This window comes from Motacilla alba, chromosome 1A, assembly GCF_015832195.1.
Source record: "Motacilla alba alba isolate MOTALB_02 chromosome 1A, Motacilla_alba_V1.0_pri, whole genome shotgun sequence".
In the NCBI taxonomy this organism is placed as follows: domain Eukaryota; kingdom Metazoa; phylum Chordata; class Aves; order Passeriformes; family Motacillidae; genus Motacilla; species Motacilla alba.
In genome coordinates, this window is record NC_052031.1 from 34533193 (window position 1) to 34558175 (window position 24983).

At 38.0% G+C, this 24983-nt stretch overlaps 1 protein-coding gene across 4 annotated transcripts in view; it reads left to right on the forward strand.

Moving 5' to 3' along the window:
- The first annotated feature begins 8934 nt into the window (after positions 1-8934).
- Positions 8935-24983, forward strand: part of LOC119708059 (RAB3A interacting protein) — a 31749-nt gene continuing 15700 nt past the window's right edge. Inside the window, exons 1-4 of one of the 4 annotated variants that reach the window (XM_038153927.1) lie at positions 8935-9031; positions 17193-17465; positions 17671-17932; positions 24694-24789. In XM_038153927.1, coding sequence (XP_038009855.1) covers positions 17218-17465; positions 17671-17932; positions 24694-24789 — 606 coding nt within the window. In that variant the 5' untranslated portion in view covers positions 8935-9031; positions 17193-17217. Of the gene's footprint in view, positions 9032-9579; positions 9717-17192; positions 17466-17670; positions 17933-17983; positions 23776-24693; positions 24790-24983 lie in introns of those variants that run through there. The other 3 variants (XM_038153928.1, XM_038153929.1, XM_038153930.1) reach the window with 3 other exon arrangements.

The following is a 24983-nucleotide window of genomic DNA, read 5'->3' on the forward strand; positions in this document are numbered from 1 at the left end:
GACTTCTCTTTCCTCTTGATTTTTGAGCCCATTTTTACTGGAAGATTTTTGGAAGAGACATTAATACATATCATGTGCTAGCGAAGCTTCAAGCAAGCACTTCAGTATCTGTAACAACATCACATAATGCCAATATCCAAAGAAATGCCATAAAAAATAGGCTAAAATATGGTCTGAACAACACGAAAGAATTTTCTTATCGAAATGAAGTGAATAATTTAAGTGTTGGGAAGAGAGCAGCATTAAAGAATCCACTGTCAGATTTTCTCAAATGAGAATATATTAAGTTTTGCTATATTTTTCTACTTACTCTCACTAGCTGGAATTCTTGTCTTAAATAAATCAGAAAAATTAACATAAAATGACATAAAATGTCCTCTGTCCATAGAATGACTGTGTAGAGACTTGCTGTGCTATCTTACAGTCTCTTTCATGAGAGAAATTGCAATAATTAAAAGTTAATCTAGTGGGAGAGATACCACTGTACTTAGCATCACTCAATGTGGGTTATGGAAATATACTTTAAAGGAGGCTCTTTTATCTCCTGAAGTCACATGGTAGAATACTTGAGAGGATTACAAATGAATTTGTCTGCAGGATAAAGACCGCTGTCCTGACAGATTAATTCTCTGACTTCTGTAAAACAGCAATCAAAAATACTATGCTTTGCAACTTCCTTGTAATGAAATAAACATCATTTGTTATGCAGCAGTGCTGAGTTTGCTATTAAAAATATTATTACTGTGACTCCTATCAGCCTCAACAATCCTTTTACTGGCAAAAGGCACAGACACACAATGTCACCATGGGACTTATCAGACAGAAGATGAGATCAACAATGCATCCAGGAATAAGGTGTCCAGGAACTGGATTCAACAACCAGTGCCCGGATTGACTGGGAGAGCTTTCTCATGACTGATATCTCCAAAGTGCTCCATATCATGTTCATCTGAAACAATCTGGGTAGGTTATTTAATACATGCTAGCACAGTTTAAGTGAAAACTAAATGGTTAAAAGGCAATCACAGGAGGAGAGGTGCTTGATCTTGCTCCATGAATTGGCTTTTCTGAAGTATCAGTTTACTTTGCAATGTAACCTGGGTTTCAAGACTTCTTGCACATTATCAAATGTTAGATATTAGACAATTTCTTTACTTACCTAAAAATGCAGCTGATTGCACAGCCATTTGCTTAATCATTCTCTTTTTTACATGCTGATGCTGCAAAACAGTAATTTCTTTTTAATGTAGAAGTTATGTTAACAAAATTTTGTATTGTTCTGGACATAGAAGAGTACTGATAGTTGATAGTCTGTGCTTCATAATATATACTAATATCTCTTGCATTACTCAGGCAGTTAAATTAGAGATAGACAAACATTTTCTCCCATTTAAATGTTTACTTTGCATCACAAATATTCACTTACTATATACATATTAGAGTTAATAATGCATCATTGTTTGCACAACAGACATTTTTGTGCTCTTAGTCAAGATTTTTGAGGTATCACTGGAAGCCACATAAACTCATGCTCTTTATGGCTTAATGGCCTGGGTCTTGTGTGAGGGATGTTACATCTCAGAATAGCAAATGATGACCCACGTGCCCTGCATGGAAATATAATAACAACAACAACAACAAAAATAAAAATAGTATGTAAAAATGGACAATACACATAACACTACAACTGAGCCATTCTGTTTCTTCCATTTGACAAGGACAACTTTGCTTATTTGGAGAAATTCTTAATGGGATTATATTTTGGTTTGTGTTTATAAAAATCCACCTACAAGAATGATGATCCAGATTAGAGCACTATTTAGGATAATAACACCACGTAATGATGAGTGATAGAGAACTGTGGAGCAATTCACCCTATATAACACTGCTAGAGGTGTGATTAAACCGTGCGGCAACTGATTGGAGAAAGTACACCCTTCATTTCCTCTATTCAAATTAAAGGGGACCTCAACCCAAAATTTAGAGTCATGGTACTGGCAAATGCAAATGGGACTTGTAAGGATGGAGGATTTTCTTGAGTTGTCTCTTGGGCAGAGAGATTTGTTGGAGTATCTGCTTGTATGAGAGACAAAGGGAAAGATAAGACAGAAGAGAATCCAAGAACAAGAAAGCAACTAAGAACAGGAAAGCATTTCCAGGGAAATGTGTCTGGAAAAGGTGAGTTCTTTTGTGTTACTTACTATCTGGAAAGAATTCGGAATTGTTGTTGTTGCTGTATTTGTGAGAATAGGATTATAGGCATTTGTGATAAAAAAGGATTACATTGAGATGGCTAACCATCATTAATTTCTTCTTGTAAAGGGAACAACTCACATGAGTTTTATCTTATTTAACCAGTTTTATTTCAAAGAACCCTAATAATACATTCTGGTGTTCAAAGCAGCAGTAATTCACACATGAAAAGGATAAAACTGAGGACTTTACTCCATCAGCCAGATGGTCCTGCCAGTCCTGTATTAAAGCGAACTTCCTCTCTTGCATAGTTCAATGCCACACATTTCCCTCAGAACTTCATTTGTTCATTTTTTACATATTGCTTAAGAGGGAAAAACCAGAAAGAGTGTAAAAAAATAAGTAGCAGGCAGGAAAAAGAATAGCATGTTTAGTGAACCAACAGAGATAAACAACTAACCTTTTTCTATGGACAACAAGTCTGATCATTTCCACCTGAATGTCAACAAATCCTCTCATTCTCTGCTCTCTGCAAGTTTTCACTTAGAAAAACTGCCTGAATAGCACCTAAAGCCTTGTTGTTCCCCCAGACATGGGGTTCAATCAGTTTGCCGAGAGCAGATGAAACAAACCCTCTGCTTTCTGTGCTGCTGCTGAGCCAGTGCCTGGCCCAGAACATGCACGGGCATTGAATGGTGCTAGCTGGAGAATTTATCCTTCACTCTCCTCTGGGTAAATCCATGCTTTGACTATTTTAATGAGGTGACAGAAAATGTTTCCTACCACGGTGAGTGTGAGAGAACATTTCCAATCAAGGTAACAGAGATGTATATGATACTGGAGACTAGACTCCTGGGAGGCCTAGCACTTTTAAGGTCACTTTGGGAAGTGTAATAGTAATCCCTTTCTTTTGTGCAACCGAAACTGCTCTGGTTTCAATACTACTTAAGCATTTTTTACCATCTACTGCATAAAGAACTCAGATTACTTTTCAGAAATGCCCCTCTGCTGCACTGAACTTGCAGAGCCTTGGCACCATGAGTGTCCTGAGCTGGAGAAGACAGAAGAAGACAAGGAGAAGAAAAGGCCACTCTAAACTGGGACACATTCCTATGCCCAGTGGAGTGATGCCTGTACCAAGAAGGTAACTCTAAACAGAATGTGAATAAAATGGTACTTCTGTCACACAGGGAAATGGTTGGTACCTCTAGAAACTTCTCCATAAGATCAGCTTCACCTCATAGAGCACAACTCAGCAATAACTGGCAGGCTTGACTGAACTCTGATTTTGAATCTCTGTTGTTGAGCAAAAATAAAGAAAAAACAGCTCATTAAAGCCACATATTCCATTTTCACAGCAACTTCAGTATGAAAGAATGAACATCTTTGAAAAATTATTTAAACTTTATCACAAGAGTATGTGTTAAGGGAAAGGAGGAAGAAGTTTCATGAATTTCATTTAGAGATGGAAAAAATAAGGTACCAAGGTCCAAAGCAGGCTTGTGAATAAAATACTGGATTTCTGAATTCTTCCCTGGTGCCTTTCACTGCTTTTCTGTTTCAGTATTTGTGGAGCTGCTTTTGGAGTGTCATCAAGTAAAAGAATTCTTGAGTTTTAACAACAGATTTGTTGGGGCTACAAAGTTTGTTTGGATTTTTGGAAAGGTAACTTTCATGCGAAAATCTATTTTGTATTTTTATTTTCTGATTTCTGAATTCAGGTTTCTCTGCTGTCTTCCAACCAGGGATGAACACGTTGTACTATTTTTAATCGCACTCTGGATCCGTCCCTGGCTTGCTTCTAAAGATAAACGAAGCCACATGTCAGTCCTTACATAAGTTGGTAAGCCCATTTCAGTTGTTATGTTTCTTCTGTTTAGTATTGCTACATATATAAGCACCTTCAAAAAATGTAGAGGTATTATTATTTCATATTCAACAACAGAATCTGTCTAGTTGGGCAGCTTGTTTGCAGAATCAGTCTTACGGTCAAAGTGGGCAACTGGAATCTAACATGCTTGAAGGGGAAATTTCTTTTTAGTCCTTGTCATTTTACAGTTAATGAAGAATTTATATTTTTATTAATTTGTACATTCCTTGGTTAGGCTGTGTTCTGTGTATTCCCTTAACAGTGTTGCTTTTTTTTTTTTTTAAATCAGTAAAGAATGTGCCATTGTTTTAATATTTGTCAGTGAGTTCTGCCAGTTGTGTATAGATATATGCTGTGTATAAAACAATTTATTTGCCAAGTTTATATTTTTTAGTATTCAAGCCTTGACTTTCAATTAATGAATACAGGGCTTTAATGAGTATTTCCTTTTTAGATGTCATTTTAAGTTCTTGTTTCTGACATTAATTTAGTGCACGCACAACAGAGGTGATAACATTGGTAACAGAGGTGAAGACTATAAAGCAGTTTGAGGTTTCGATGCTGCAACATATTTGTTGCATGATTTGAGCACATTATTTGAAGACAAATAGGAAAGAATCAATACATGTGATACAGGTAGAGTTTGCTAAGGCTTTTGAAATTCCCTCATGTGGTATCTCATAAGAAAGGGAGGGGCATGCTGTCCAGCATAAACTACTCCATGTTTTACTCCATAAACTACTCCATAAACTACTCAAACCATGTTTTTAGAAGGTCAATTTTTCAAGAGGAGCATTCTGGATCTGATAACATGCAGTATTTTAATTAATGACTTGGCTGATGGAATAGACTGCACTTATCAAATCTGCAAGATGTGAAGGGTCTTAAACTTTTTTTTTTCAGAACAAAATTAGAATTCAGTAAGAATCAATGGACATAGAAGAAAATTCACAAGTGAGGTTATACATCAGCTGGAGAAGGATTGGTTAAGCAGTGTTCTGCTGCCATAAGAGAAAAAGCAAAGGAACTTTGGTGGGATCTATAAGCAGATGGGTGATATCTTAAAGCCAGTGCTCATCAGACCTCAGCTGGAGTGCTGTGCCTGGAATTGAGCACTGTTCTGATAAAGACCACAGGAAGAAACCCAGCGAGAACAATAAAAATAATTGGAGGTCTAAAAAACATCACCTTTGAGGAAAGATTAAAATAATTGTTTATTCTTTGACAAAATTGAGGGTATAGATGATGCTATCAGATGCCCTGAAGATTGCTGCTTCCTGTATTCACTGAGATAAGCTTGTTACACCTTCTACACTGCAGCACAGGCGATGAGGTTAGACTTTGGAAGATACTTGTAACTCCAAGGGTAGTTCAGCACTGGAATGTACTGCTTAGGGAGGCTGTTCTGTTTTTCACCATTGGACGTTTTGAGAAAGAGCTTCAGGGGCAGTTAATATAAATTCTGCTTATTTTCTGTTATTCTGGGCCTTTTTTTAGTGGGTAGATTTGAAAAATAACACAGACCTCACCAGTTTTAACATTCTAATTAGTTGGACAGGGAGGGCAGCATAGAGGTAAGTCTTAGGGCTCCAGTCAGCTGGAAGCTTATTTATGCCAATGTACCAATTGGATTTGCTTTCAAAATGGTTAGCTAAACACTGAAGAAATATGCCTGAGTGGGGAACTACAGTTCCCAGTACTGCTAGCACTGGTTCAGCTGAGCTAGTAGAAAGGGTTGGGGGGAAATTTCTAAAATAGATAAGACTTACAGTCTCTGCACCTTTTTTTTTTTTTTTGTATATAGTGGATCATTCTTTTTTTTTTTTCCTCACTGTACTATGGGGTTTCAATGCATGTATGACTGTTATTAATAGATTTATCCTTTGGCTTTCTTGAGTTTATTGTTTTGTAACACCTTGAAAAAAGGGAGGTAATAAGCACAGTTCATTCAATATTAAAAAAAGAAAAATAAAATAAACAAGTAAGAAGGTACCATAAGCAAGGAGAAAGTGAGATTTCAAATTTTATTTGCTTTATTTATTCATGACATTGCTGGGTCATCCTCCTCTACTAAACACTTAAACATCTTCTACAAAGAGAACAACCACCTCTTTCTTTAACTCCTCCCAACCTTTAGGGGGAAAAATTACATTAGCTGGCACTTGTGCTTGTGTGTGGAGATGAGAAACTTTAACTAAATTCAGATCAAAGAAAAACTACACACTTGTTTTTTCTGAAGTCCTGCAGCAATTCTGCCTTCAAGAGAGAGCTCTGCCATGGTCTGAAACTATCTTCTGCAGAACAAAAGCCCTTTGTCTCTTCAGTTTTCTCCTCCCTGCAACAGGTTTCTTCGGTTGAGTGGACTGTAGCTATTAGGAAAGGAAACAACCACATTTGAAGATACAGTCTCTCAGACAGATGGTTCAAATGTGACAGAAGATATTGACAGACAGAGCTGCAGTTCAGGGGGACTCTGTGCAGTGCAGGAACTGTTTGCAGTGATTTTTATCACACCTTCCATCAGTATGACTGGAGACAAGCTACACAAGTCAAGACTAAGTTTTTAGTATATAGATTGCTCCAGCCAAGTCTGTGCCAAGATACCTATTCAGTGTTCTATCTAGCTGGAGAATGGGAATTTTTGATCTGGGGCATTTGACCACACTCAAAAGAAACAGACAAAGTGTACTGTCGTGTGTGAGTCTGTCTTGGATGATTCTTCCTTACATTACAGGTGTAGGTCTGCACACAGGTCACACATGTCTCCAGTACTGCTTCCTGCTCTTCCTGACAAGACTTGCTGAATGGATCCTGGACTTGATTTGACATCTCACCCTGGGTGATGGTCACTGGTGTATGGCAAAGCTTGTTGCTATCGCCACCTGGCTCTGCTCTTGGCTGCAACTGAGACCTTGGCTCTCAGTCCATGATGCCTGGAGGACTAGCTCTGCCCTGACACTGATGTGCAGCTCAGGAAGGAGCAAAGAAGGGCTGGATAAAAACACTCTTTAAAAATATCTTTTTCTTTTCCCCTAGCCCCACACAAAAGACTCCTCTTATTTATGACTCTGGATTTAATTCAATTTATTTATTCAATTTATTTTAGCTTTTTAATTTATCCATGTAAATTATGCTTTCTGTGGTTTGTTGCCGCCTGACTCTTTAAAGTATTACACACAACAAAATACAGGAGTACTTTGACAAAATAAATCTGTTGGTGATTAATTTTAGCAGTCAAATGTCTTTGGAACTGTATTGCTTTTATTTCTTGAAATGCAAGATGTCTAATCTGGTTAAGACAGCAGACTGTCATGATAAGCACAGGCATTGTACAGGATTAAGGACTATAGGATTACAGATCCTAATTATAGACTCTTGTTGGTTTACTATGTCTTAATAGGTTGTTTTCAACTTATGATTCCACTTGTCATCTCTTTTGCAATCATGTTTTTAATAAATTTCTGATGCATCTTCTAATTTGTCAAACCTGTATTCTGATAGCACTGCCTGGATTCTATCCCATGTCAATATTAGCAAATTAAATAATTTGGAGTTCAAGGTCCTTATACTGAACATCTCTGCTCTTTTGGGGTTTTATAACAAACTTTAAGTTATACTGCTGTTTGAATATTCCACTTCTGGCACTTTGGTTTTTTGGTTTTCAGATTGCTTCCAGAAAAGCTATAGGTGATGACTTTTTGTAGCCATTTATCTGCCTGAGCCCCATTGTAGTCAATGTAGATTTACATACTGGAAAGTATGCATTTGTAGGTACTGTATTTTTACTTTATGAGGAACGGCATTGATATATTTGCCTTTGGACGTCATCTTTGCATATTCTTTTGCTCTCAATGAACTTTGCTTGGTGGATGTCATGGGGAATGTGCCACAGAGAACAATATTTGTCTGTGGCTATGTCCTGCAGGACTGGCCAAACAGGATTCTTTCACATTCAGTGGAAAGCTGTCAAGATAATTAAAGTTTCAATTATTGACTGGAATGCAGCCTAGATTCCTTAACAGATGAATGGGACAAGGTCTTGTTTACCTTAGTTTTTTGCTCAAGTTCCTCACCACGCAGCACAGCATTCAGTTCAGTGGCACTAACAGCAAGGAAAGTACATGGTCCAGCTAATACTGCTGTCATTTGAAACATATTTTTTTGGCACTGTAATCAGACCAGTGGTGAAATGGAGTCTTATTTGTAGCAGCTTTATAACATTTTGCCTATTATCTTTAAGACACAGACACACAGAACGGTACAGACCAGGACTTCAAGTGCACTAAGTCCCATGCTTGTGTCAGGGTGGCAACAGGGATGGCTTAGGGCAAGCCCAGATGAGACATAGTAGTAATTGCTCTTTGTCAAAGTACTGGAGCTGGAAAAACACCTCTCCTTAGCAAGTGAGGCCTTTTATAGCTCTGTATGTGGCCTCATTTCAGAATTTTGTGTGTACAGTTCAGTCTTTAATTATGAAATTATAAATACATTAGGGAGGCTTGGAAACTGATTTGGAGCAGCGCATGCCCCATGAATGAAAATTGCTGGATAACCACCTGGCATATTCTCATTTTCTCATTTTCAATTGTGCAATCCCGCGCCTTTGTTACTGCATACCATTAAACACAGAATTATTAATCTCCTTGTGTATTTCGCGGCAACAGGACACTCTAACAGCCCGGCGCTCGCCTGTGCCCGGAGAGCAGCGATGTGTCAGCGTTTAACTCTGGGGCGCGGTGACGAGCGGCGGCCCCGCGGGCCCGGCCCGTTCCTCCTCCCGCCGCCGCGCCGCTCCCCTCACGGAGGTCACCCCGCCCCGCCGCTAGGGGGCGGCAGCGGGGCCGCGCACACCTGCCCCCCGCCCCGCTGCGGCCGCTGCGCCGCGCCGCGCATGCGCGGCCCGGCCCCGCAGGTCGGCTGAGGGGACGCGGCGGCGGCGGCGGCCGCTCCTCTCTCGAGGCTCGGCAGGTACGTGCGGCGGGGGCTGCGCGGCCCCGGCCCCGGCCCCGGCTCCGGCTCCGGCTCCGGCTCCGCCAGTGGGGGCGTGGGGTGGCTGCTCGGGCTGTGGCTCCCCGCTAGTGCGGCTGCACCTGCCCGCCGACGCGTCTCCGGGAGCCTGTGCCCAGGCGGGCGGAGCAGGCGCCGCCGGGGAGCGCTGCCTTTAGCCGGGGCGCCGTGACCGGGCGCGGGCTGGTTGTGGCGGCTGTGGGACTCTGTCCGGAAGAACGTGGGGACAGGTGACGGCCCGGGCCATGCCGCTGTGCCCGTCTGCGGCGGGAGGGCGTCCCCGGATCCGTCGGGGCTTGCGTGGGCACGGAAGGGGCAGTCGGCGGCAGGGATGCGCTTGTCCCCGAGTCCAGCCTCGGTCGAAGGCAAAACTGGGCAAAAGTTGTTCTCAGGGATCACCCCGGGAAGCGCCGGGAGCTCCTGCCCCTGGGGTGGCAGCGTCGGCGGACAAAGAGCCATCGCATCGCCGGGGCCGGCGGCTCGGAGCAGCTGCCGTGCTCCCCAGGTAGCGCCTGTGCGGGGCCCGAGGGGAAGGGCGGCCCGGCGGCGGTGACCGAGACGAGGAGAGGAGGGAGGCGAGAAGAAGCTGAGCTGGTGCTGAACGCTTCGCCTCCGCTCGCAGAGCTCTCGGCCGGCGGGGCGGCAGGTGCGGACCCGGGGAGAGCGCCGAGAGGGGCAGAGAGAGAAGCGGGGGGCGGGCCGGGCAGGGCCCCTTGGGGGTTCGCAGATTTCGGCCCCCTCGAGGGGTGCCAGAGCAGCGTGGGCAGGGGCCCGAGTGGCGTTCCGCGCTGTGGGACAGTGGGGCTGCGCTCGCCTGTAGTTTTGTGGCTGCTTTATGGTCTGTCGAGCAATAGTGAGGGCCATACTTAGTCGCCGATAAGTGGTCTCGTAAGCTGAAGTAGCTAAGTAGCATATTTTACTTTGCCTTAATTTCTAATGTAGTTATGTTGGACAGTAAGGCTCAGAAAGTAAATTTTGCTACAAGTTGATTTCAAGAGATGAGCTGTGCAGAAATTTGTGCTGCCAGAGTGCTGATGCTCCAGTACGTCCCCGAGGGTCACAGGGCTTTGGAAGTAGGAGAACAGAGTGACCAAAGCCTTCATGATACCCTCAGAGTTTGTCTTGCTGACAAAAAGTTACAGTGTTTTCATGAATTTGAAAGTGTTCTCTGTTTTGTTTGCAGATAATATACTAAGGGTTATGTTGCATGCTTTGTTTGCTGCATTCCTTTTTAAGCATGTTCTTAGGAAGTCTCAAAACCACTTATCTAAATAGATAAAATAATTACTCCTATATAGACTTGCTGTAACTGAAATTATCAGCTTCTCTTTTGAAGCAGATGTAAGGTTATTCAGACTAGAATTATGTATTGGCAGCTACCATCTGTTCAAATATTTGTATTCCTCACTGTAGGGCAAAACCTGAAATCTTGTTGCTTTAATATTTTTATTGTTCTTTCTACTATAGATCTGTTTAAATAGTTTTTGGAAGGGTTAAAGTTTGGCCTTCTGTATTTGTCTCTTGGCAGTCGTTCATCTGTTGTGCTTGGTTAATGTTACCTAGTGAGCAAAGAAGGATAAATAATTTACTGTTCTCATTATGCTTTTAATAAATAACAAATGGGAGTGCACCTCACAGCTGCGACTGGAATATCCATCTTGTTATGCTATATTTTAAAGGGGAATTTTTTTTCCATAGGAGAACCAAACAGTCACAAGAAGCATTTTGATTATAGACTGCAGCTTTCTTCATAGCTGTTATTGATTTGGTTTAAAAATTCATGTAAAATACCAAATGAGATGGTCACTCACTGTTCCACTTAGGTTTATGGATTTTCTCAGAAAGGAGATGCGTACTTTGGATTTTTATTTTTAAGACCCTTTTTAATATGGCATGGAAAATATTGTCTTACTGTAACCTGTCAAGACTTGTATTAGAGACTTTATTAGCACTAATACACTAACAATTTTTTAGTAAATTAAGAAAATATTTCTTTAAATGCATTTGCAGGTGCAATGTCAGGAAATTCATGGTAATTTTACTGAAGTTTAAGTTTACTTACTGAATAATTTCAGTGTTAACTGAAAACGAGAGGGTCTTTAGGTCCAAGTCTTGGCAAGAATGACACTACAGTCATTGTGATCAGGTTTAAACCTGAGATGCGCTTGTGACATTGTTTCCAAGATAAGGCAGAAAAACGCTCGGCTTTAAAAAGAGCAGGAACTGCAAAGAGAGTCATATTTTCACTTTAATTAACTTGGTTTGAGAGTCTTTGTTAACAGGACAGCATTCTTTGAATGTTTGTTTACAATGAAAGTTTGCCTTTGCAAAGCTCTGACTTTTCACTCTAGTAAGAGGTGTACTATCTACCAGACTCTAAACCATGTTTATTTATAAGTTTCACAAGCACTTCATAAATATAGGTCATTGAATCTTCTGTGCTGCTTGTTCCTGTAAGAGAGACACTTGCTGTCTGTACCTATATTTTTCTAGTTGAAGATATACCTAAAAAAAAGTTTTTAAAAGAGATTTTTTTTATCAGCAGGTCATCAAAACAAAAATCCTTGTAACTTCATAAAATCTTGCTATCAAGTAGACTGTGTTTCTTTTAAAACTGTGCAAAATAGTGTTTTCAAGGCATAAAGTGAGAGTAAAAATAGACCCACATCATAGTATTCAATGACAACACTAGAGGGAATGCAGAAAAATATTCTCACTTAAACCAAGTGTGTTTCTGCTAGTTGTTAAATTCTGTAAACGTGCTGAACTTACACCTTACCTTCCATTTACTGTCTTGCCTAATTTGTCATTTTTGGTAAATACATTATGTGAGGTCATTTGAAAATAGAAGTAGAATGTGTAAAGACTGGAGTAGTCCAGTACTTTCTTTTCTCATTCTACTGGCTCAAAAAACAAAACAAAACAAAACAAAACAAAACAAAAAAAAAAAAAAAAAAAAAAAAAGCTTTGTTTTGGGTTCCTGGAGAAGAAATTTCTATCGCAATTACAAGATTTTAGGAATTATTTTTTGCAAACCTTAAAGGAATTCCTATGCCCAATATTGAAGTGTGTTCATGCAGTCAGCTGGCATTGATAGTGGTATTTAAAGTTGCTTGAACTCTCTGGCTAAGCTTAAATATAAAACAGTTTAGGAAGAAAATTTACCACATTTTGTCCTGTGTCTACATCTCTTGAATATCTTGTACTGGATAGATGTAATTGAATTAGTTTTGAACTTGAAATTATTGCCCGTATATGCCCTACAACAACTTAAATTTTAAACCAGCTATTTGCACTGATAGTTTTGAAATAGCAGTACTTAACTGAACTGCTTGTCTAAAAGGTGTTCATTAATCCACTATTCTTGATTCCCTACTGAGTTCTTTAGAGTTTAAACCATTTTATATTCCAGGCTCTGTAATGCCACATATTTGAATTTTTTTTCCTCTAAACCGACAGAGAAGAATGCAGGCCCAGTGGGCTAATGGCAGTCATTTTGAGTAAAAATCCGCTTTCCAGACCCCTCCCAAATCAGCTGAAGCAGACGTTGGAGTCTAATAAATGAAGTCTTTGAGACTCAGTTATGTATTAAAGGCCTGCTGTGTCGAGGTTAAACCACAGTGGCTAATGGGCACATTCTTTTGATAAATACTAACTAGAATTTGCTCTAGGTGAAAATGTTTAGAGGTGTTAACTTTCTTCCTTAAGGGATTTTGTTTTTCTTCCTACTCGAGCAGGTAGCCATTCTGTTATGATTGTACTATTTTACTGTTAAAGCTAAAACTGAGATTACTGATGTGTGAAATGTTAGGTGTTGCCGTTGCTTTTAAATGGACTGTAGCAGTCAGGAGATTGTTCAGAGTTGTTATCTTTGAAGTGTCCGGTATTCAAAAGCAATCTGTGAAAGACAAACTCCAGAGTTTGTAGTAGGTGGTTTTCAACAATTTTTTTTTCAAAAGGAAAGAAACCTTAATTACTTCCTGCCTTTCAGGGAGCTTTTTAGTATTTAGTTATTGAGTGCTTTGATTCAGTCAAGTAGTTAAACCCCACTTAGAGTTATAACAGAAAAATTAGGTGAAGCGTTTTGATTTGACTGCTGTTAAAAATGTTTGTGGTTTTTAATTTCTGTTAGAAGCTTTAGGAAGTGTTGAACCAACTGTTGTTAAACTGGTTTCTTTGTAGTACATTTTAGTTTACCATTAGACAAAATAACAGATTTGAGCATATTTCCCTCATGTAGTTGTGGTTAGTCAGCAAAGAGGTGTGGCAGCAAAGAGGTAATAAAAAGCGACATTTGTCAGCTCCTTCCAAATTTGCATTATTTCCAGATGAAAGCATAAGGAAATGAATTATTTTGTTGTTTTATCCTGATTTATTACAGTACTTGACATTTTTATGTGATGCTAATTGCATAGTATCAACTAAGAAAAAAATAATCACATTTAGTAGGCACTAATGTGATTCCAAGCCTTCACCTTGTATTAATGTGGTAGAAGAAGTACTAAGAAAATGAATGATTTTATTTAAAATGTGTGCTACCCTGAAATCAGCTTTTGTTCACAGTAGCAGAATTACTACTAAAGAGTGCTGTGTCAACAGTGTGTGGGTTTTTTTGCACACAGTCAGCTTGGCTCCTGGTGAAGCTCTCAGCTTACCATTTGCTCATGTTCCTTCACAGCAAGGCTGTTCATCGCTGCCTTAGTCGATAATATGAATCCTTCTGCAAGCCTTTAGGAAGCCTCTAATCTTTAATGACACTGAAATTTAATGTGCATTTTTAATCCTTCTCCTTTCGGTTGCCACTACTTTGAAGAGTTCTTTCCCAAGAGAGTGCTTTTAGTTTTACAACCACCTGGCTTTTTGCATCTATGTTTGGTTTCGTGAATGTGTAACGTGTCTTCAGAATGGTGTTGGTGAGTCTTGAAATTGAGATACTTAATATGGGCTCCTTTGTCTTGTCTGGGTGGTGTACCCAGCTTCTGCCTAGTGAGAAGTAATCTTAGGAAAGAAAAAAGTTGTGACTGGGAAGTGTTTTACACAGATGGTTTGCTTATGAGTGCCCATTTGACAGGCTATGGGAAAATTATAGCTGAGGGACTTTATTTTCAGCTCTTTCAGGAATAACTTTATATCTTTTTAAACTTTTTTACTTCCTGTATCAAAGAGCTTGTTTTTGGATAGCTGAGAAGTTACGCAGGGATTTATTTGCTGTTTAGGCTGAGGTCAATATTTAATGCATAAGCAGAGTGATAGTCTTTTATTAAAAATATCCTAATCTTTTTGGTTTGGGCTCTTTCTTTTTTTTTTACTGTTAGAAGTATTGCAGGATACAGGCAGATTGGGTGGAAAAGCCATAGAAAAGAATTAAGTGGAACATTTCTTAGAGGAGTGGGACCATGTAGGTAGGATAGATTCCTCCCATCCATTCCCTGAACATATTATTTTGCCAGGGTAAATTGATGTGATGGTCCAGAGGGACAGGTAGAAGTGCATTTGAATATTTGAGAGATAATAAGTAGACTTTCAATTGTTTTTTCTCTATGTGAGCCAGCATGGGCTTCTAGGCTTCAGCACGTAGACGAATTTGTGTTGTTATCACAGATGTATGAAATGGTGCTGTTGCTTACCCTGTGTACTTGAAGTATTTGCTCCAAACAGACAGCTCTAATATTTGTACAGAAATAGTAAAATAAATTAAAAACCAATGAAATTTTAGGCTTTCCTTGAGCCCTTTTTTTTTATTATTGGAAAAGGCTAAGTAGTATTTTTTTAAAAAACAGTTCTTTGAAAACAACCTTGCATAGCAAAGTTCAGCCAGTGATACTGGTGATATGAAGTTCCATGATATCTCTACTGAATATCAAGGCAGACTGTGAGTTTTAAGAGTAACTAGCAATGACTAGCATCTTTCAAACTTGAAATAGAAACTAGCCAACAGCAGGGAGTACGTGGCAGAAGCGTGTCCTGTTTTGGTCTCAGGTGGGTCTCAATTTCTGCTTCTGTTGTGTGGATTTGGGTGCACTTACCTAGGTGCTGTAGAAAAGACAAGGCATCCAGGCAGCCGTTCTGCATCCATGTTCAGATCCTGTGTCTTTTGTTAGTTGTGAAGACTGGAATCAAAAATATTGGGAATTTTAAGTGGCAGGTTGGTATTGTTGCCAGTATAGTGGTGCTGGGTACGGCTGGCTTGGTGGTCGAAGAAGAGGACGGGGAACAAGGGAACAAAGAAAGGGAAACTGTTTGTTTAGATGTGACCCTGACTTTGAGATCTGTGAGATGGATATTTTTCAGCTGGTGTGATGAACTATAAAGATGACAGTATTTTAGCTTATTAAATGTAAAACAATTATGTAATAATTGCACTGTAGAGCTGAAAACATTATTGAAAGTAAACTTCGAAGAAATGTCCTGTAGCTGTGTCAGTTCCTTCATTTTAATTTGTCTACTTGACAGGCTTTACCATCATGTAGAGCGTGTAATTATAAGGCTTCTAATAGTTAAGAACTGTAGGGAAAACAAATAGCAATATTTACCAAATTTGCTTAAACTCAGAAATAAGCTTTTCATCTCTGTTATAGGAAAGCTTCAAAGCCCCAAGTGTTTTTCTGTGTAAATCATATTTGTGCAACTGCTCTTGATAGTTTAAAGTAAAACAAATTTCTGCATAAAATTTTCTACAGAAAAGGAACCCAAAACAAAACCATTCCTTTTTGTTCATGTAAGGTGCTTTTTGTCCCTTAAGTTTCTTAGAGGGGGGTGGATTTTTTCTTTTCTTTTTTTAAATTTCCTTTTTTTCTTTTTTTTGATCAGTTAACATATTCTTGCTGTCTGAATGGTTGAATTTCTCCCACATGTACCTGCTGATGTGGCAAAGCTCTGTGTTCCACACTGGTGTATACACACCCTAGTCCTTAAGATGCAGAACAGTTTTGAGTAGTTTAAGGCAACCAGAAAGTCTTAATTTAACTAAAACATTATTTCATATGTAGTTTTGGGATTCTGTTCTTGATGTCTTCCTGTGTGTTTTGTGAAGTAGCCAATGAAGCAGATGTACATGTAAGGTGATGGCATCGTCTGTTCATGGTTATGACCATGATCTTTCTAGATCTTCTTCCTGCCTTGTCTTTTCAAGGGTAGGATCCAAGCAACTTTCTCAGTAAAATACAGTGTATTATTTTGTTTAGATTTTTTTTGCACATTAGGTAACTTTTTGAGCACTTTCTCTCTTCTGTGTTTATGTAACGTGGAAAAGGTGATTTTTTTTTCCAGTGAATAATCAGTGCTAAGTAATTCCTTCACAAATTTCTTCATACTTCTTCCAACATACAGTTTTGAATTATGCAAAGATTTTTGTCATCTCTGAGAAATTGCTGGAAATTAGGACTTGTAAAAATCATGTGTTTTCTCTTGATTCTATGAAAATCATATGTAATTAAAAAATAAATTGAAAGATTGTCAGTGAAATTGCCAATTCATAGTACTTTTAACCTATATTTTTGTTATACGTGTTCACAATTGTCATGTTCACTTAATCATGTGGTGTATTAAATATATACCATCATACTTCATGAGAAATCTTATTAGCAAAGTCTGTCATTTCAGTTAACTGTTAAAAGATCAGATGAGTAATTCAGCCAAAACCCCCATGGGCTGTAATTTATTTAAAGGTTCACTGATTGCTGTCCTAGATTTGCTTCATTGAGATGAAAAGTGGAAGTACTAGGTTTAGAAATTTTTTTTTTCTTCACTGATTCCCAGGTCTGCTCCTTTTTCATGAATGAAATACATTTGTTTTGAATGAAATGCATTTGTTTTGATGTGAAACAGCTCTAGATTATATTAAGAATGACATTGTTTTATGATATAGAGTATGTTCTTGATTTCATCATCCCGTTTAGGTGCAGAGTCTGCTGTTAGATCTTCTGGACTCAGCAGTACAATGGGTGGGAAAAACCATTTTTGTTGGTTGAAGTTCGTATTTTTGCTGGAGAAGTCCACAGTTTCTATTCTACCACAAAGTATTCTGAACATGTTTGAGTGAACATATTTAAAATTCAAATAGCTGTCAGATATATTTAAGTATTTCCTGTTTACTTTCCAATAATGTGATTATTTCATTTAGGTATTCATATAATGAGGCTTTTATTATGGCCAGTGACCCCTTGGAAGGCTTTCATGAAGTGAACCTCGCTTCGCCTACTACCCCGGATCTTCTTGGAGTAAATGAGCCAGGGACTCAGGAACAAACTACCTCACCCAGTGTAATCTACCGACCACATCCTTCTGTTGTGTCCACACCAATCCAACCCAATGCATTAAATGTTTCTGACCTTCCTACACAACCTGTTTATTCATCTCCCAGACAACTGAATTGTGGAGAAGTATCAGGTGTCAGGTAAATGCCAAGTGTCTTTTTATTTAAATTGTTGTTTTTTGCAAATAAACTATTTGCTTGATTAAAGATACAATTTTAATATTATTTACAATGTTGCACTGTTAAATTGTGTCCATAATTATATATTCAACATCACTACCACCAGTTCTAAAGTACTTACTCTTAACGTATTATATAAATAAAAATTATATTGCTTTCTTTACAGCATCAATGTTACCGACACAGCACTTTGTTCTACCTCTGGACCCCAGAGTGGGTCATTCAATCACAGTAATGCCAGGAAGGAGAGCAATAACGTGGAGAGAGAGTTTTTGCAGGGTACTACAGTAGCAGATGTTGCTGAAGGAAATGAAGATATTTTTGGGTTGAGTACAGACAGTTTATCTCACTTACGGAGCCCATCTGTACTGGAAGTAAGAGAAAAGGGCTATGAGCGATTGAAAGAAGAACTTGCAAAAGCTCAGAGGGTAAGGTTCGTTGTCTTGTTTCCTCCCTCTTTTTCTCTCTTCTAAGTGTTTCTAATACTGCAGAATGATAGGCCAGGAGGTGCATTTGAAATCTGCTAATTTCTTATAGATTTATTATGATGTAATGATTTTATGTAAATTTTTCTAAGTGCAGTGCTGATGTCTTAGAATTATTCTTTGATAATGTTTTTTTTTCTAGTGCTGCTGCTGCTACTTAACAATGGAAGCTTTTGCTGCAATATCTGGTTAAACACACTCTCTTTATGAAATGTAGGCTTTCCTTAATTCTGACATTTGAGAATAGGAGTAATTTTCTGTCATTCTGTTGTTGCTGAATAAGTATTTATAGACACTGATTATATACCTTTCGAGTCTTCTTTCTTCTAGAGTTTAAAAGTGTAGCATGTGTCATGGAATTTATAAATGCTTTAGAAACAGAAGTGTTTCATAGGGGAATGCTTGCATAGGAAAGAAGCAGTAAAAATGCCTCTGATGTTCTTTAGAGTACTACTACACTACCCTTCAAATTGAATATGGATACCTTTGAAGACACTGTGTCTCAATTCATTAATATTTGTAAAGCGCTTTGTCTTGTTTGGATGGATGGTGCTATATAAATGCAAAACCATTATTTATCATTTTAACATTTCTCTGTGCTTAAGTTTTTGAGTAGATTTTGTGCTATTTGTATATGTGTCCTTTCTTCTCTAGGTGACTCCATTTTTGTTTAGGTTTAAATTCATCTTGTGTTTGAACTTGCTACCCTCTGTTTGTTACCTTATCTTGTTGGATGCAATCATCATTACTGTCATAGCGAACCTTAACTGAAGATTCACACATTGCTTTTTCTGTTGTTGTATTGCTGAGTAGTGGCTTCCTTTGCTAATGTGTGTGTTTGCTTAGCTTTTGGCCACTGAAAGAAAACATTAACCTGAGCTAAATTTGAGGACCTTGCATGTGAATATATAATCCTAGCAATTAAACTTGGAACCCTAGAAAATAAGAACATATTAACATCCAAACTTTAGAAAAGCTCTTCTTCAGAGTATATGAAATTACAGCTCATGTACTTGAAAACCGCAACTTGGATCTGCTGTTGATAGCTTGGAATGATCTAAAAATCTTATTCCAATGTATACCACTTTGTCTCTTAAAGATGGAAATGTTTCCTATTTCACTCTAAAATTTGTTAAGACTGTTCTTAAGGAAGTGGCATGAAGGCTGCTAGGACATAATTAACTGCATGTTATATGTTTTCAAGCTCTTTGTGTGGTCTTAACAGAAGCAATTCAGCACTAACTTGAGACTGTTGATGTCAGAGTTCTTGCTAATTCTCAACTCCTCATGTGATTCTTACCAGTGTTGTACTGGAGAGGTAACTTGCTTTGCTTGTCTTTCTAAACTTGCACTGTTTTGGAATTGCATAGTCATGGCAGGGATCTGTACAGACTCTGCAACCATAAACCTATTCCTTCCTTTATACCCACTTTCTTCCTCTTCCTGCATGAGGACTACTTTTTCCTATCCCTAACTCATCTCTGGTATTTTTCCTCCAAAACTCATGGCTGTTCACATAGTGCTGTATCCTCTCTGTGATATTCATATGTCATACAATCTTTAAACTTCTGTTTCCAAGCACACTCACTTCTATTGATGAGAGCTCAGTTCAAGCCTTCTAGGGATGTAATGAAGAGGTAGTGTCTTTGTATAGCTGGTTGTCTTTTGTGTAATGGCTTTAAATTCTGTGTAATTCTCTGTGCTGTTTACTAGTGAGAAAAATGAGAATTACAATTTGCACTTGAAGCTTATTGAGCCTGGAAGCTTTACAAGCTATAGAGAGTGAACAAAGTAAATGCAAATTTGCTATTTTGCATTTTTCATTTGTTCCAAATTTCCTGCTCAAACTCTGTTATTGTACTATACATTAAAGATTGTTTTGAATTTGTTGCAGTTGTGATCAGAAAGGGAACTAGAAAAGAAAATGAACCTTTAAAGTTTAGGGATCCACTGTTTTTTTTTTCACTTTGCTTGGAGTGCAACTTCTTTCTTAAAGTGCTGTCAGGTTTTTCTATATTAGATAATGTATATATGCCACGTATTTGTTGGACATTTCAATATGGTTCCTGAATAAATTATTCAGTAATAGAATAAGTTTTTTTTCCTGCTCTGTGTGTGCTTTGGATTTCTTAAGACTATAGACTTCTTAAAATGAAAGGCATTGCTGGCAAGATTGTTAAAAAAAGTCTTTAAAAAGTTTATGTCTTGATGAGAGAAAAATACACTTTCTAGTTCAATCTAGATCAGTTGCAGCATCAGATCATGTCATCAGATTGGGAGGGAAGGCTGGGTCAGAGGTTAACAGCAGTGCTGAATTCTATACTAATGGGGCATTTACAATTTTACATTTGCCTTAAAATGCTCCCTTAATTAAAATGACAGATTTTTTCAATCTCTGAGACCGTTCAGATAATGTTTTGCTTATTTTTTCACTGAAGGCGTAATTTCTGGCTATATTCTAAAGGTGGAGGTGAGTGTTTGCTTTAGATCATCTGAACCCTTCTTGTTTCGCTAATCTTCTAAAGCAGCATCAGGGAAATTGAGGTGTTAAAAGACTTAGTGATTGTAATGCCTGGGACCTTATGTCCTCATGTCTCAATGCATTTGTATTTTCTCTGCCGAGTTTGCATTGAGCCCTGTCACTGTGGTTATTGACTGTAAGTCAGCCACATGTAGATAGCCTCCCAGCGAACAGTGATGGTATTTTGATACATCACTACATACATTTGATACATGGTATTTGTTGATATACAAATTTAGTGGAGTCCTAACCAGCGTACTGCATGTGTTTTGGATAGCTTACCTGTAGTTTGTGAGCTTTAGCATTTCATAGTCATGTTTTTCTTGAATTTTTGTGTGGTTTGACCCAAAACTATTTCCTTGTCAAAGAAACCGATGTTTTAGCCCTCTTTGATGAGGAAGGAGCAGTCTACCAGAGGTGATGATAACAACATGTTTGGTTTCCATGATTCCCATGGTCTTTTAGAGTAAGATCTGTATAATTAGTAACAAGTAAAACCACATTTGACTTTCTGTAGTAAAATGTGAATGAATTATATTTTCCTAGTAGAGTAAAATGGATTTGTTTTCCCACAATACAGTAATTCTTGTGAAAGAGATGATAGTATAGAATGTACTGTCAATTTCAACATAGAGCCTGAATTTGAGAGCCTGATTCTCAGATTTAGAATTTTCTTTCAAAGGCTTCAATTTCTCTATATGTTTTTCATCTCAGAAACAAATGGAGTGTTGCAATTTGATCTCATGTCTTCAGATCTGCAGTAAAACATGATGTTTTAAAACTCTGCATGGATTAATAGTAAACAGTTTCACAATAACTATCCAGGAATTCCAGTGATACTATCCAGTACTATTCAGCATTTTAAAATTTCTGCTGTTTTCTTATAAGCTAAAAATGAAAATGAGGGTGTGTTAGAACTGTACTGAAATGTATGCTTTCAATCTTTTCTGAAATCAATTTCCAGCTAAATTGTAAGGCTACAGGCTTGTGATGGTTCTCTGAAGGTGTGCTAGCAGTTTCTGGCTGTCTTTGATGAAAATTTCCACACCTCTTATGCCATTGCAGTGCATTGTAGGCAGAGAAATTTTCTCAGGCGAGTAGAAAGAAGACTGCATGAAAGCAAAATAGAAACATCTTCACCCACACCATAAGATAATTCAATAGGTTGTGAAATTATGCTAAGTTTGAAAGGAGATTCTGGATCTTCTGTCGCATCATTCCCTTGTGAATCTGGTTGCAAAGGACTGATTTTTATGTAGCTTTTTAAGCTTGTGTGCTGAGTTAGACCAGTCAAATAGGAGTGCATTTAATATAAATACTTCTTTGACAACTTCAGAGTTCAGAAGTATCCCACAGTTCAGAATTTAGGTGATAGCTGTAGAAAATGTTCTTTCCTTGGTATTATGTGTTTAGTTCTGAGTTGGTTAGATTGGTTAGGTGTAGGATGATTTTCTTCCTAGGATGTAAAGTGTGAATGGTTTTGAAGCAGTAATTTGCAATTCTTATCTCACAGTTCTTTTTAAATACCCACTCCTTGTCTGAGAAGATCAAAGAGAAATAAACAACAATATGACCCTTTGATACAGATTTTTTTTAACTGTAAGGTTTTTTTTTTCCATGCAAGTTAATTTTTTCTTGCCTTCTGTAAGTGTGTTTGTAGTGTGCTTTATAATAGCTCCTCATCTTCCATGTAGTTACTTTTTCAGAACAGTAATGTGTAAAGGAATGCAGCATGAATAGTTAGTCCAGCACGCAGAGTTGTCTTTTCTGCTTCTTTTTGGGTATGGCTGGGAAGTCTCCAGTAATGCCTGTAAGTCACAGGCAGTAGTAATGTTTGTGATAACTGCTAAGCTTTTTGCTTTGGGCGCTCTTCATTTCTGCCCTGCCTAAAAAAACCTGAACTTTAATTTGCTTGACAAAAATGTTTTACGTTATGCTTCTCCTGAATCATGTTATGGGAACGTGTGTACTGTTTGATAAATCCAGCTAAGCAGCCATGTGTTGTAGACTGCCTGATGATGTCTTTTTGTTAAGAAACTTTACTCATCTGCCTAAATTTTAATCTAATCTCTCCTAATCTTTCCAGTTGCAGGCAAAATGTAACTGTTTAAAGTAAGTAGTGTATCAGTAGTGGTAGGTGAACCTGGAGTTGTTTTACTTGCATTGTTAGTTTGACAACTCTTGACCTGAATATTGATACAGTCTGCTTTTAAGAGGTATGTAGCTTTGTCCTTATAAATCAGGGAAGTAAGCCAAAGGAAATGTTGATGTTTCCTCTGCATTTATAGGAAAAGTTTCAACTCTTTTTTGAACTTAAAGCATTTTGCATCAGAATCTTCCTTTTCCTGATTAAGAACCATACTTTATAGGGGAAATACTTTAAACCAACACAAAATAACTAGGTTTCCTCACCCCCCTCCCCCCCTTTTTTTTAACCTCTTTTTCCTTTGTTTTTTTCTTGGTGTTTTTTTTTTTTTTTTTTGTGTGTGTTTTTTGTATTAATTTCTCCTTCTCAGGCCTCATCTGTAGCTATTTTCCTGTTGCCTTTTGGGGTTTTTATTGAGAAAGAGATAGGTCACTGTGTGCAGAGTAGTAGCTAGCAAGTAAGATTTGAATAGAATTTGAGAAATACCAAGTTTGGGAAAATCCCCATCATTTAAGTGGTACCTCTCAAAATAGTTGCATTTTGAAGCAAAAAAATCCAAATTACAAACAAACTAGACTAAAAATTAATCAAAATGTTCATAGTTAAAACCAAATAAAAGAAGGATAGAATAATGCCTTTGATACTAAATGATTCTAGAAGAGTCCCTAAACTCTTTCCAGTTTAGGACCTGAAGTCAAACAGGACCCTTCACCTTACATAAAATTCTTATTGCCAATTTCACTGCCGAAATTGAGAGCAAGACCTAATACCACCATGCTACAAGGCAAAATGCAGTTTCCCACATAGTTGTGTGCAATGTTACTTCAGTCATGAAGACTTTGGAGGAAGTATTAACCACCTTCCAAAAACACAAAAGAAGCTGCCATTTGGGCTTTTTTTATGACTTTCTTGTGACTGGCCTCCCACAGTTTTCTGAAGGCAGCTATTTTTTACTGGCTTGTGGAGGTTTTCAGAGCAAATCATTGCTAGATTGTATTTGTAATCTTTAACCTACTAGTGACCATCTTTGGTCTTGCATTTCAGGAACGATGGCAGTGTAATACCTTTCTTGTCAGGGAGAAGTGGAAAAAGAGGAGATGGATGGGGATGAGAAGGGAGGTAGGGCCAAAAAGAGTTTGAAAGGTCAGAATTGGCTACTTTTCTTTCTTTTACTTTATCTCTACATCTTTCTCTTTCTGCAAAAGATTCTAGGGTTTAATGGATACAGAAGGGGAGAAGAACTTTCTTTCACATTTCTTGTCAGCCTTTTTCTACTTCTCTGCAAAGTACCCCATTTTATCCACAGTATGGATGAGATTGGGCATATGTCACCATTATAGTGCCAAATCTGTGTTAAAATCTTACTGTAAGAATGGATATGGTCAGATATTCAATCAAATTTTAGTGGGGTGAACACCAACATTTTGAATTTCATTAAGTTGCTTTAATTTTATTTATAAATCTGCATAAACAAGGGAAAGTACAATTTTAGAAACATTGTAAAGAGATATTTGGAAGACAGTATTTATAGTAAAATATGTTTTAAGATTCATTTGGAATTGCAGGTTGTCCTGAGCCAGTGATTTTTTATTTTTTAAATAAATTTTTAATATTTTTTAAAAACAGATTACTTTAAGCATATTTTAAGGAATGGGTAGATGAACTGGTGTTCTGTCTGCCCCAATAATTAATTTGATCTATATTTTATGTGAATACAGCCTTTTATACTTTCAGGGAAAAAAAAGGGTTTTTTTTACTTCAGAGTATTTTGGAAGTGTTGGTGTTTAGCTTAGCTGTATATTAGATTGCCCTGGTATAATTCTGTACAGCAGGAATAAACAGCTATACATGCATAGCATTAAATTTAATTGCTTTTAGTGTTATGATGACTATTTTGAAAGGCTTTGTTTTAGCAAAGGTGTTATGCTCCTCTGATTATTCGCTTTAATTTTTTTGTCCCCCCTCTCTTCTGGTATTAGCTTTAAAAGGCCAAATTACTACTCTAAGTCAGAATAAATAACTTTCAATTTTCCATAGGAGCTGAAGTTAAAAGATGAAGAATGTGAAAGGCTTTCTAAAGTGCGAGATCAACTTGGACAGGAATTGGAAGAACTTACAGCTAGTCTGTTTGAGGTTTGTTGGAGTCTTCGATGTGATATACTTAAGGGAAGCTGAGCCAGATGTTTTATGTAGAACCAGTATATTGTATGCTGAATTTTTCTGCAATAAGCACATAAGAGGATTTGTGTCCTGAAGTCTCGGGTGTGTGGAAGTAGAGGCTTAAGAGAAAGCTGCAGACTTTTCACTTAGATGCGAGACGCCGTATT